The following is a 12,776-nucleotide window of genomic DNA, read 5'->3' as shown; positions in this document are numbered from 1 at the left end:
AAAGCTAAACATAGAAATTCCATATTATCCAGCTATTCCACTAGTAGGAAAATACCCCAAGGAAATCAGAACTGAAATACAAATGGAGATTTGTACACCAATGTTCACAGCAGTATTATTCACAATCATGAGAACATGGAAACAGCTCAAATGTCCTAACACAACTAAATGGATTGAGAACTGGTGGTACATTGAGAACTTATAACCCTATGCAGCACTCAGAGTAAATGATATAAAAAATTACTACATAACTTGGGAAAGACTGGAGAGCATTAAGCTGAATGAACAAACTCAGTCTTATAAGACAAACACTGCTGTTTTTGTGTGCCACTGAGTTGCCTGCAATTCATAGCAACACTATGTACAACAGCCCTAAACCCTGCTCTATCCTGTGCTAATCTTATTGTCTCTGACACTCCCTCATTACCCGAGTCACTGAATCAATCATGGACATAAGACCATTATTGTTAAAAAAACATAGGTATTACTTGTAAAATGTGTATGAGGATCCAAGTGGGGAAAGGGTAGGTGCAGGGTGGTGACAGTGGGCAGGGGGCAAATTATAAGGTTGTCCAATGTGGTGAGTGGAGGGAGGAAGGTAAAGAAACAGGAAAGAGCCAGTAGGGACCTGAAAAGACAGGGTAATTGTGGGCAGAACTCAATAGAGATTAAGCTTATAATAAAAACATAATTGGGAATGGTTTTATGAAAAACAATTATGAATGATGGAAAGTGTGAAACATAATCAATGTATATGAATTTTGTATGCACAAACAAACACAAAGTAAACTTTTTTAAAATAAAGCAATTTAAAAAACCCCACCCTACAATGTTTGGGAATGGTTTTATGAAACAAAATGTAAATGAAACAAAGTATGAAATACAATGTATATAAGTGTTACATGCAAACAACAACAAAATTTTATGCCGCTATACCCATTGCTACTGATGCAATTCTGATTCACAGTGACTCTCCATTAGGTTTCTGAGACTGCAATCTTTATGGAATGAGATTGCCCATCTTGCTCTTGTGGAGCAGTTCGTGGATTTGAACTACTTGACATTTGGGTTAGCAGCCTGATAGCCCACACACTACACCACAAACTACTGTAGTGCTAATTAATATTCATCATCTCTTCTGCTGTTAGGTTCCAGGTGACTGTGTCTCATAACAACCCTATGAACAACAATTTTGAAACCTACACTATTCTGTGCAATCGTCATCATATCAGATACACTTGAGATGTATGGATGGCCAAGAGAACAAATAGGAAAGTCTTGAAGAGGGTGCAGCTGGGAGTGCTCTTTGAAGGCAAGAATGATGAGGCTTCGCCTCACATATTTTGGGCATGGTGCTAAGAAGAGCTATTTCATGCAGTGGGACATGATGCCAGGAAGAGTGAGGGTTGGCAAAGGAGAAGAAGACCCACAACCAGGGGTCTATTCCTCAGAGAGGGACATGATGCTGGGAAGGGATTAGTCAAAGAGAGGAAGACTCCCAACCAATTAGATTTACACAGAGACTGCTGCCAACAGGCTCTTGTGTGCCAGAAAGTGTGAGGATGGAAATCCAAAATATCTGTGAATGTTCATTAAAATTAATAAATTCTTTTTTTAAAGTGTGAGGATGTCACAGCATAAAACTGGGTTTAGAACTTTTGTTCACAGGATTGCTGTGAGTCGTACTCAATTCAATGGCACCTAATAAGACATATATGGTTACAGAAACTGTGAATCCATCTCATTAAGGGTCTTCATCTCTTTTGCTAACCCTTTATCATTCCAAGCATTACATCTTTTTCCAAGAACTGTCCTTTCCTAACAGCATGCCCAAAATGTGTGATGTTTTACTATCCTTGCCTTTAGGGAGCACCCTGGTTGCACTTTTTCCATGACATATTGTTCTTTTGGTAGTCCATAGGGTATTCAGTACTTTTCTCCAACATCATACCTAAAAGACATTGATTCTTTTAGCCTTATTCCCTGTCCAACTTTCAGATGCACAACAAACAACTGAAAAGACCATGACTTGGATCAGGTGCATCTTAATCTTTTTTTTATTTTATTATTTATATTTTAACAAAAGTTAACAAAAATCTTGGATTTTCATTCATTCATTGTACATTTTTCTTCCTTCCCCACCCCCAATTTGCTCCTCTTTGAAAAAGATTCTTTCATTGCTGCACAATTTCCTCCCCCTCCCCTCAGTCCACTTTGCTATGCACCTCTTATTCTGGACTGCTGTCATGCAAATACTAGGGATGATAGAGAATTGATGCCTTTGAGCTGTGGTGCTGGAAAAAAGTGTTAAATACACCGTGGACTGCTAGGAGAACAAGCAGGTTTGTCCTGGAGAGGGTGAAGCCAGAGTGCTCCTTGGAGGCAAAGATTCAGCACTTCATTTGACATACTTTGGGCATGTTGCAAGGAGGGACTGGTCCTTGGAAAGGAACATCATGTTTGGGGGAGTAGAGAGACGGTACAGGAGAGGAAGACCCTTGATGAGATGATCGATTCTGTGAGTGGAGTGGTGGGAATGAGTGTGTTTGAGACGGCAAGGTTAGCACAGGATAGAATGGCGTTTAGGGTTCTTGGACACAGGGTTGCTATGAGTCGCAAGCGACTCGATGGCACATAATACCACCACCACATTTCTTTTAGACAGTTCTTTCCCTCATCTGTTTCAATGTAATGTTCATTATCTATGACCTTTTTTCTTCACTTTCCCCAACCCCCAGTCCTGTTTTATAACAATTGCATTATGCAGTATTTGTCCTTTTGTGACTATTTCACTCAGCATAATGTCCTCCAGAGATACCCATTTTGTATAATATTTTACAAGTTCCTTGTTTATCAGTGCTGCACAGTATTCCATCGTGTGAATATACCACAGCTTCACTATACATTCATTTGTTGACAGGGCACCTTAATCTTGAAACTGACAACAATGTTCAGCACACTGGAGAGGTCCTTGACAGCAGATTTTCCCAAGATTGCATGTCTTATCCAATCAAGAGGCAGTCAATATATATATATATACATATACACACACACACACACACACACACACACACATACATACATACATACATATACATATTTTTTTTTACTGTTGGTACCAAGAATGTTGATAGGGGATCCAAGTAAAATGAAATCATTGATAACTTCCATCTTCTCTTTATCATGATGCTGCCTGTTGACCCAGGTAAGTATTTTTATTTCCTTCACGTTGAAATGTCATCAATATTGAAAGCTGTTGTCTTCGATCTACTGCTAAATGAGGTTGTGTCATCTGCACAACATAGGTTATTTTCTTCTCCAATACTGGGGCTGCATACTTCTTCATAAAGTCCAGTTTTTTAAATGACTAGCTCAGAAAACAAACTGGGTAGGTATTTAGAAAAGATACAGCCCCGGCATTCACGTTTCTTTATTTTATACCATGTTGTGTTCCCTTGTTTGGACAATACCTCCTTGATATAGGTATAGGTTTCACATGAACACAATTAAGTGTTATGAAATGGATTCCCATTTGTCTCAATGTTAGCATATTTTGTTAAGACCCACATAAACTTCTCTGCATAGTGAATAAAACACAGATATACATACTTCTGGTAGTCTCTGCTTTCAACAAAAAGCCATCTAACATCAGCAATGGTGTCATGGCTTCTTTTATATCCAGCTTGACTTTGTGGCAGTTTTTTGTACTGTTTTAGCTGATTTTTAATAATCTTCAGCAGGATTTTACTTGTATGTGGTATTAATGAAATCATTACTAATTTCCACATTCTGTTGGATTCCCATTTTTAAGAATGAGAATAAATACGGATCTCTTCCAGTCAGTTGGCCAGGCAGTTGTCTTCCAAATTTCTTGGCAAAGCCTGGTGAGCACATCTAGGGCTGAATTTGTTTACTGAAACATGTCAATTTGTATTTCATTTGGGGGGCCTTACTGTTTGCCTTTACCTTAATCTTTGTCCAAATTTGCATCAATTTTATTGATTCATTTGAAAGCTCTTCATTTTTCTTTACATATCTAGCAAAGAGAATGGTACTCATATGACTATAAAAATCATCTAGAAAAGAATAAAGTGTCATCAATTTAATCTTACTTAGATCCACAATCAACACCCCCAATATTAGCATTCAAGAAGTCAAAAGACAGGTTGCACTGGGAAAGTCTTCTGTCCAGGACCTCTCCAAATACTACAGAGCTATGCTGTAATTGTAAAATCTAGGGTGTCTGATTCAGACTATGGTCTTTTCAATCACTTGCTATGAGAACTGGACAATTAATACAAGTGACTGAAGAAGAATCAAAGACTTTGAGTTGTAGTGTTGGAGAAGAGTGCCGAATATCTCACGAACTGCACAAAGAATAAACAGTTAAATCCTGGAGAAAGTCCAGTCAGAGTGTTCCTTGGAGGCAAGGATGACAAAGATTTGTCTTATACACTTTAACATGTTGTTAGGAGAGGCTATTATTCCTTGGAAAGAGACATCATGCTTGGAAAGGTAATGACTTCAAATATGTCAGAGTTAATGAGGATGATGCAGGATAAGACATGATTTAGAACTTTTGTTCACAGGGTCACGAAGAGTTATACTCTACGCAAAGGCACCTAACAACAACATGACCACTTTGAAAAAAGCAGCTTATTATTTTACAAGTAAGTTTTTGTACACGTATCTTTACCAAAGTGTTAAAAGTGGGTTAAATGTAGAAAATTAATCTCAAAAACAATCTTCGTCCTTAAAGTAAAAGAAATATTTCATTTTTTCCCAATATACAGAATAGCTATTATTTTAGTTTTAATAGTCAATAAAGAAATTATGAACAAATAATCACATCAATGCACACTAGCACATAAAATGCTTAGTGTTTATTACACAATTATTCCATGCTTGACTTTCATTAAAGACAAATTTCAGTGCTGGTAGCCTAAAGGTAAGGAGCAGTGCTACCATCCCAAAGACATGTGGTTCATTCGAATCCACCACGGGAGAAAGATGGCAATCTACTTCCATGCCGTTTAATGCCTCTGAAAGCCTGCTGGAGGGTCAGCTGTAAGTAGGATATGACTTGAACGCACACAACAAAGAGCAATTTCAGTTAATTTTACACTATATACCACAAGAGGGAGCTATGTGAACAATCAAAAACCACCTACCAAACACTGATTAATGTACTTTGAACAAAATAACAAACTTTCTAGTGGCACCAGCCCACAGAGTGGTGATACCTACCCAAAGGTGGTGCCTGTCTGTCTGGCAGTTCAAATCCACCAGTGGTTCTGTGGAAGAAAAATTATTTAGCTCCTCCCATGTGACTAACAACAGCCTGAGAAAACTCACTGGACGGTCTGCTATGAGTCAGTTCCAACTCAGTGGCAATAAGAGAAAAGGAGAGATATGAAGAATAAAGAGGTAATAGGATGGTATCCTTTAACTTGGTGGATACTGCATACAAACAAAAAGACAAAAAACTAGCCCATAAAAAGTATAGCATACCATGGCACTGTAACAGAGATCAGTCAATAAGGATCATGAGGGAGAACTTCCTACGTAGGTCAAATCTGAGCTAAGCCTGGAAGAAGAGAGATAGCTGATGGAGGCAGAAAAGAAATAAAAGTAAGTACTTCCCAAGTGGCTTTGGGTACTACATTGGACATGCTGTCAGGAGGAACCAAGTCCTTGGTAAAATACATCTTACTAGGAAAAGGAGGGTCAACACAAGTGAGGAAGCCTCTCAATGACATGGAATGCCACAGTGACTACAAGTGACCTGAGCAGGGCAGAAGTAGTGAGGATGTCACAGGACAGGGCAAAGTTCAGATCTGTGATTTATAAAGTTGCTATGAACTGTAGTCAAATGGACAACACCTAACAATTACAACACATGTGGCATGAATAAAATAAGAGGTAAACAGAAATTAATTTAAGCTTAACTAAAAAATAAAGGTGTTGACTAGATAACAAACAGAAAACAAATTAGCTATATAAATATGCTGGGGGCGGAGGTGGGGAAGCCTCTGCCATCAAGTCAGAATTGACTCATAGTAGGTTTCTGGAGGCTGTAAATTGCATAGGAGATTACCTACTCTTCTCCCTCAGAGCTACTGTGGATTCAAATCTCCAGAGAGGTGCATGTACCTTTGGGCTAGCAGGACAACTCCCAACAGACATTACCAGAATTCCCTAAACCTGGTGGAAGACTATGAAAATCATATAAAGAATAAGATCAAATGTGCTCATGGTCAAAACAGATTAACATTTTTAAGATACATGCAAATCTTTTCTTAAACACAGGAACAAAAAAGAAATGAAGCACAATCTCTATTTAGAATTACAGTGTTAGAGAAAAGAGATATAAACTTTGCAATAGAAATAAATCGGTATTATCCCTTAGCCATAAAGTTAAAACTGCTACCTAGTTAACACAATATAAACTGTTCCAACAAGTAAACAATAGACATGATGTATCTTAATTAGTCTATGTGGTTGGTGCAAATAACGTGGTGGGAGGTGGCAACATAAATTTCTTATACTTCTGTTTTTAAAGGGTTATGCATGGAATGGAAATATTCATTTAGCTTAATTTGTATTGTGTGTACAAATTTTTTATCTAGATCATTAGATATATGAACTATTTTGATTGGTAACAAATATTTGTCAACACTATGAGAAAGATGATTTTATATTATCCAAATTCTTATTTCTCTTGGATTACCAAAATCTACAGCTAATATACATTGAGCTGAAAAATAAGTAAATTGAACGTTTAAATATCAGCATATTTTTCTTATTTCTATTGTTAAACAGCTTTAATGTCCTAGTTTTAAGAGCTGCTTTTATTTGTTTCTTAAAAACAAAACAAAATAAGGTGAACTCTGAGGGCCTAGTGGCAAGAAGCTGCACTGCAATCCCAGAGGTACATGGTTTGAATCCACCAGATGCTCTGCTGGAGAAGGAGGGGTAATCTCCTCCTACAACTGTCAGATCTGATTTGATGGTACACACACACACAATCAAATTTTTTAAAAAATAAGCTTTATTCTGTTTTCCTTTGCTTACTTACTTCATCCATCTTCATACATGTGCCAAAATCAGCTAATTTTAGATGTCCATGCTTATCCAAAAGCATATTGTCAGGCTTCACATCTCGGTGTATTAAACCCATGGAGTGTATTGCATCCAGGGCAAGAACAACTTCAGCAGTGTAAAATTTGGCCCATTTTTCAGGTACATCATAGTTACTCATAAGGTTGACAAGGTCTCCACCAGGCATATACTCCATTACCATATACAGAAACCTATCATCTTGAAAGGCACAAAATAGCTGGAAAACAAAAGAGAAAGGAGGGAAAAAAATTACAAAAACAACAACATACAAGTGGGAAATGGGGGAAAGAATCAAAAAAGTTAATTATTAAAAAAGTAAACGGTTTTAAAATCAAAAGAACAGAATTTCATAAACATCATATTTTATATTTACTATTATCAGAAAGTATGTGTGAATATAAATTAAAATTGTCTTTGTTAAAGATATAATCTAGGAAATTATTTAAAGGGTTTGAAAAGAAAAATCAAGTGGGAATGAGGAATATAAAAGGTTAAAAATTATAACATTTCTAATTTCTGAAAGCAAAACTACAGTAATTCATTCATTTATACAGAAGAACAAAGAAGTAGTTGTTGTGTTGTTGTGTACTGCTGACAAGTTGGAACTGACTTATAGTTGACCCTCTAACAGGTTTTCAGAGGCAGTTAATCACACAGAAAGACAGTTTCTCCTCAGACAAGCTGGTAGATTTGAACCACATACCTTTGGATTGTCCGTGTAACTCCTTACCACTTGGACACCAGAGCTCGAAAGAAGCAGTTAGATAAACCTAAAAGAAGCAGCTAGTAGATTCAAACTGTGTATGTTTTGGTTGGTAGTGCAACTCCTTACCCCTAAGCCATAAAAGCAGGATAATACAGTATGGTATCTTTTGCATCTACCTCTTTTTCTTAAAATACTGTTATTGAAGGTCATATCATGTTTCACACTTAATTCTCTTTTTATTTCTGAGTATTATTACACTCTGTATATGTTATTTGAGTTCTCACTTAACAAATGATTAGTGTGAAAATTATCAGGTGGCCAAGTGGCAAGAATCTGAGCTCCCAACAAAAAGGCACATAGTTCGAATCCACCAGCTTCTCCCTGGAGAAAGAGGAGTAATCTCATCCCATATTATTTATAGCCTCTGAAGACCCACTGAAAGTTCAGCTATGAGTTGGTTCCAACTGCTAATATAGGCAAAAGTGTGGTTATTTGGGAAAAGTCTACAGGGGATTCTTGGACTAGGTAGTTGATATATGAGTGTTTGCTTTGATAAGTCATTCTAATTTTTTTGAACATATTTTCTATATTGCAACTATAGCCACTTTCAATTTTAATGATAAAAGCAGAAAGTACAGAAACAAATAAATTAGAAAAGAACAATAGAAACCCAAAGAAAATAGGAGCTAGAATATAAAAAAGGAGAGGGAAAGAGCAGAAAAATCATTAAAAAGAAAACCCCAAAGGTGTTTATTTTTTAAACAAAATGGAAAAAATCTGTTATGATCTAAATCATTTACATATTTGGCAAGTTAATTACACAGAAAATGTAGCCCGAAGAGTACAAATGAGAAGGAATGTGACATCAGGATTGGACGAAGATTCATCAACAAGCTGCACAATGCTTAAGCAATCTTACTTGTTGAAAAAGGAAGATGGCCTGAGATGTTTGCTGCAGAAAGTCAAGGACTGCAATCTTCAATATGGATTAAAGCTCAATATGAAGAAAATAAAGCTTATCACCACTGGGGCAAGTGGCAGCACCATAATAGATGGAGAGGATATTGAGATTGTTAACAATTACAGCTTGCTCTTGTTCACAATCAACATTCTTGACACCAGCAGTCACAAAATCAAAACTGCATTAGGAAAACCTGTTGTCAAAGACCTCTCCAGAGTGTTAAGAGCTCAGTCTAGAGATTAAAGTGTGCTTGATCCTAGTCAGAATCTTCGTAATTACTTGCTATGCATCAGAGAGCTGGAAAATGACTAAGGATGATAGAAGAAGAATCAATACCTTTGAGTTGTGGTGTAAGAGTATTGAACATACCATGGACCACCTAGAGAAAAAAAGCAGGTCTATTGTAGAGAGGGTAACACCAAGCTACTCCTTGGAGGTAAGGATTTTGAGGCTCTGTCTCACATACTTTGAGCATGTTGCCAGAAAGGATCAGTCCTTGGAGAAGAACATCATGCTTGGAAGGGTGGCGGGTCAGCAGAAGAGAGGAAGACCCTGGATAAGATGGATTGACACATCACTTCTTGGCCTTCTGGCTAAGATAAAGTGAAAACGGACTTACACAGTATCTGCAGCAATGGAGGTTGGTGTATCAGAGACAATGAGACTGGCTCAGAATAGGCCAAGGTTCTGAGCTTTGTACATGGGGTTGCTATGAGTCTTAGGCTACTCAACGGCATGTAACAGAAGTACAACAGCTAAGCACTAGAACTAAGAACTCATAAGTTCACAATTCATATCTACCCAGTAGCTCAGAAGACTTCGTAATCTGCTTGCAAATCTGTAACTTAGAAAATTCCAAGAGCAATTCTACTTTGTAACAAATAGAGTACCCAAAAGTAAAAAACCAACTCTATCCCAAAACACAGAAGAGGGTAACAGATAATACAGTTTGACTCATTAAATGAATCCCTAAATACTCAACATAAGATATTAAAAAGAATTCTATGCTGATAAAAAGAAATAAAGTTATCTGTTATTAAGAACACTTACTAATTTCAAGGAAGCTGCTTAGGAGGAAGTGTAGGTGGAAATGGGCAAGATAACAAAGAAGTATTTCAAGAGGTTTTTCTGTGATGAATACAACAAAAATAAAATCTTTATGATTTTTTAATATTTCAAATAAAAATAACAAAATTAGATACTATGGTAAAATGTTTAAATGTTCTAAAACTATGTCATACATACATTCATGTTCATTATATAACTCTCAACTTCATATAGTTCATAAATATTACATGCCTGAAATATTTAGTACTTGGAAAAAATGAAAAAGGAGGAAAAGTGGGCAGTGACTTTACTTGATACAGAACAATTACTATAAATATTTCAGCTTTGATAATATTAATTTTTAAATGAGTGCTTCTTTTTAGATCTAAAGCTGTTTTTAAGCTATAACACCATAGAGAAATTGCAATAAAATCTGCCTTTCAAAGCTTTTTACTGCTGCTCTCCATACTACAAATCTTACTGATGTAAGTCTAACTTGACAGTGTTTCATATATCATATATAATCAGAATACTTCATTTAAATGACCAGTGCATCGATTTCTATGCTCTTAAAAGCATTTGTTGCTGTTGTACCATCAAGTTGGACCAACTCATAGCTGACGCTACGGGTTTTCAGACGTAATAAACGCACAGGAAGAGATTCCCCATCTATCTCCAAAGACCAGCTCTTAGGTTTGAACTATACACCTTTACTTTGTCAGCACAACTGCTTACCACTGAGACTTCAAAGATCCCTATTAAAAGTATAGTAGAAGAAGGGAGGGGGAAGCATGGTAGAGTGCAGATTCTTTAATTAGATAGTAAAATGCTGCATTTATTATGCAAGTGACATTATAAACCCACTGCCAATGAGTTGATTCTAATCTATAATGACTGTGTTAGGCAGACTAGAGCTGTCCCATAATGCTCCCAAGGCTGAAAATTTTTACAAAAATAGATTGCTTTACTTCTCTCCTAGAAAAGCTAGTAAGTTTATATCAACATCTGAGTTAGCAGTGGAATACTTTAACCACAGTATTACAAGAGCTCCTTCAATTACAACTACAACTGTACTAAAAGATTACAACACTTGTCGATACTTATCAAATTAAGTACATATTACAATGTTCTCAATTCACAGAAAAGAACAAAAATATTAAAACAAATCTCTTTCCAGCAATATATTTTTCTAAAAGCTAAAAATGTAGCCATGACTGACGTTTCCATTTAATTCATTTGTTATGTAAGCAAGGAATGCTATTTACCACATGAAGAATTAATTAAATTTTGTTTGAGTGTAGTAGTTGATGAAATATACTTGGACAAAATAAACATGTACAAGACTATTAGCTTTTCATTGGCAACATACATTCTATAGTTAAGAACTTTGGAAATGACAATAACAAATAAAAAAGGCAAATTATTCTAAGTGCCTTTCCTGGACTCTTAAGAGTCACCACATACTAATACTGCATCGGTGCTGTTTGATGAGTCACTGCAAGATTCAAAGTAACTAAAGAATTACACTATATGAATAGTAAATGGAAACAGTTTTATAAAAAAAGCATTTTTAAAAACAGTAGTAATAATAATAATAATAAAATAAAAAGAGTACTTTCAAAGAAGGTAAGAAAACACCAATTCAGAACAGATTGTGTAGCTCAATATACTGAGGTATACTGTAAAAGACGTTAGTAAAAACATATATGGAGAAAAGAAAGATTTTAAGTTGACAAACTTTCTGGTCATGAATATTTAAGATGTTTAAAACTTAGAGTTGCTAACTTGAATATTAATTAGTAATTACCCTGTGAAAAACATTTGCATCTACTATTAATACTGAGCAGCAATGCCATAAGATCTTATGAAGTTAATCACCAGTTCTTGACATTTTATCAGAAATAGAGACTGAATATTCTGACTCACTGTTCACTGGCTCAGCAGTCATTAAGTTTTATTGAGTCAGGAACAACCTCGTTGTTGATAGGACACGTTATAAAAAAATCTGTATCTAAATTATAAAATGGAAACTAGCTTCACAGAAACATGGATAGGAATAAAGGAGAACTATTGCTAGCAACATTGTTGTTTGTTATTATTAACTCTGGTAGGACAAACACTAAAATTTAAGAAAGAACATAATCCTCGGAGTAAAAAGAGATAAAAGTCAGTTCAGAATCTTTGTAGAAATAGAAACATAATTAGTAAAAAAATGTATAAGGATGCAAGGGAGGAACAAAACGAGCAGAGGCGCAAGGATAGGCAGGAGGGAATCATATGGTAGCACAATGTGGCGGAGAGAGAGAGGTGGGTAAAGAATATGGGAACGATCTGGTGTGAAAAATAATGTATGTGAACTCTGTAAGCAAAACAGTATGAAGATAAAAATTTCATTTTAAAAAATGAGGTCAGAGAAATAAGAAGTACAAATGAAATGAAATGAAGAAGAATAATCCAAATGAAAAAAGAAGAAAACCAAATGAAGGGACAGGAAATCTTAAAAATGGAACTCTAGAACAGAAACTATTCTAAATAATGCATAAATAGAAGAGGCAGTCCCAAGGAAAACATAAAACTATTTTGAACTTTATGAAAATTCTTGGGCTGTGTAAATGCTAAAAGGGATATTTATTGCAGTAAAAGTTTACATTAGAGAGCAAGAACAGTGTCAAATCTATGCTCTCAGCCTCCAAATAACTAAGAGCAAAACACCCAGAAGGGAATTATGACAATGACAAAATATTGTGGAAAATGTAAGCAATGTCTCTAAACAATATGGATAGGAGACAATGGAAATCTAGTTTGCGATGAATATTTTCACTGAAAAACATTATAAAATCAGCATTTCTTAGGCTCAAGGAACTAAAGAACAAATTCAAACCTCGAGTTGCTATAATCAAGGATGCTTTAGGAAGAATATTAAATGATCCAGAAAGTATG

At 35.8% G+C, this 12,776-nt stretch overlaps 1 protein-coding gene across 1 annotated transcript in view; it reads right to left on the bottom strand.

Annotated features, from left to right (window-relative positions):
* ROCK2 (Rho-associated, coiled-coil containing protein kinase 2) overlaps nt 1-12,776 on the bottom strand; it is a 199,980-nt gene that overhangs the window by 58,222 nt on the left and 128,982 nt on the right. The window contains exon 5 of the mRNA XM_006880676.1: nt 7,079-7,339. Coding sequence (XP_006880738.1) covers nt 7,079-7,339 — 261 coding nt within the window. The remainder of the gene's footprint in view (nt 1-7,078; nt 7,340-12,776) is intronic.

The sequence above is a fragment of the Elephantulus edwardii genome, unplaced genomic scaffold, assembly GCF_000299155.1.
Source record: "Elephantulus edwardii isolate Elephantulus edwardi_28Jun2011 unplaced genomic scaffold, EleEdw1.0 scaffold00009, whole genome shotgun sequence".
NCBI classification, from domain to species: Eukaryota; Metazoa; Chordata; class Mammalia; order Macroscelidea; family Macroscelididae; genus Elephantulus; species Elephantulus edwardii.
Note: the sequence above shows the minus strand (reverse complement) of the source record. Positions and strands in the feature narration are given on the sequence as shown.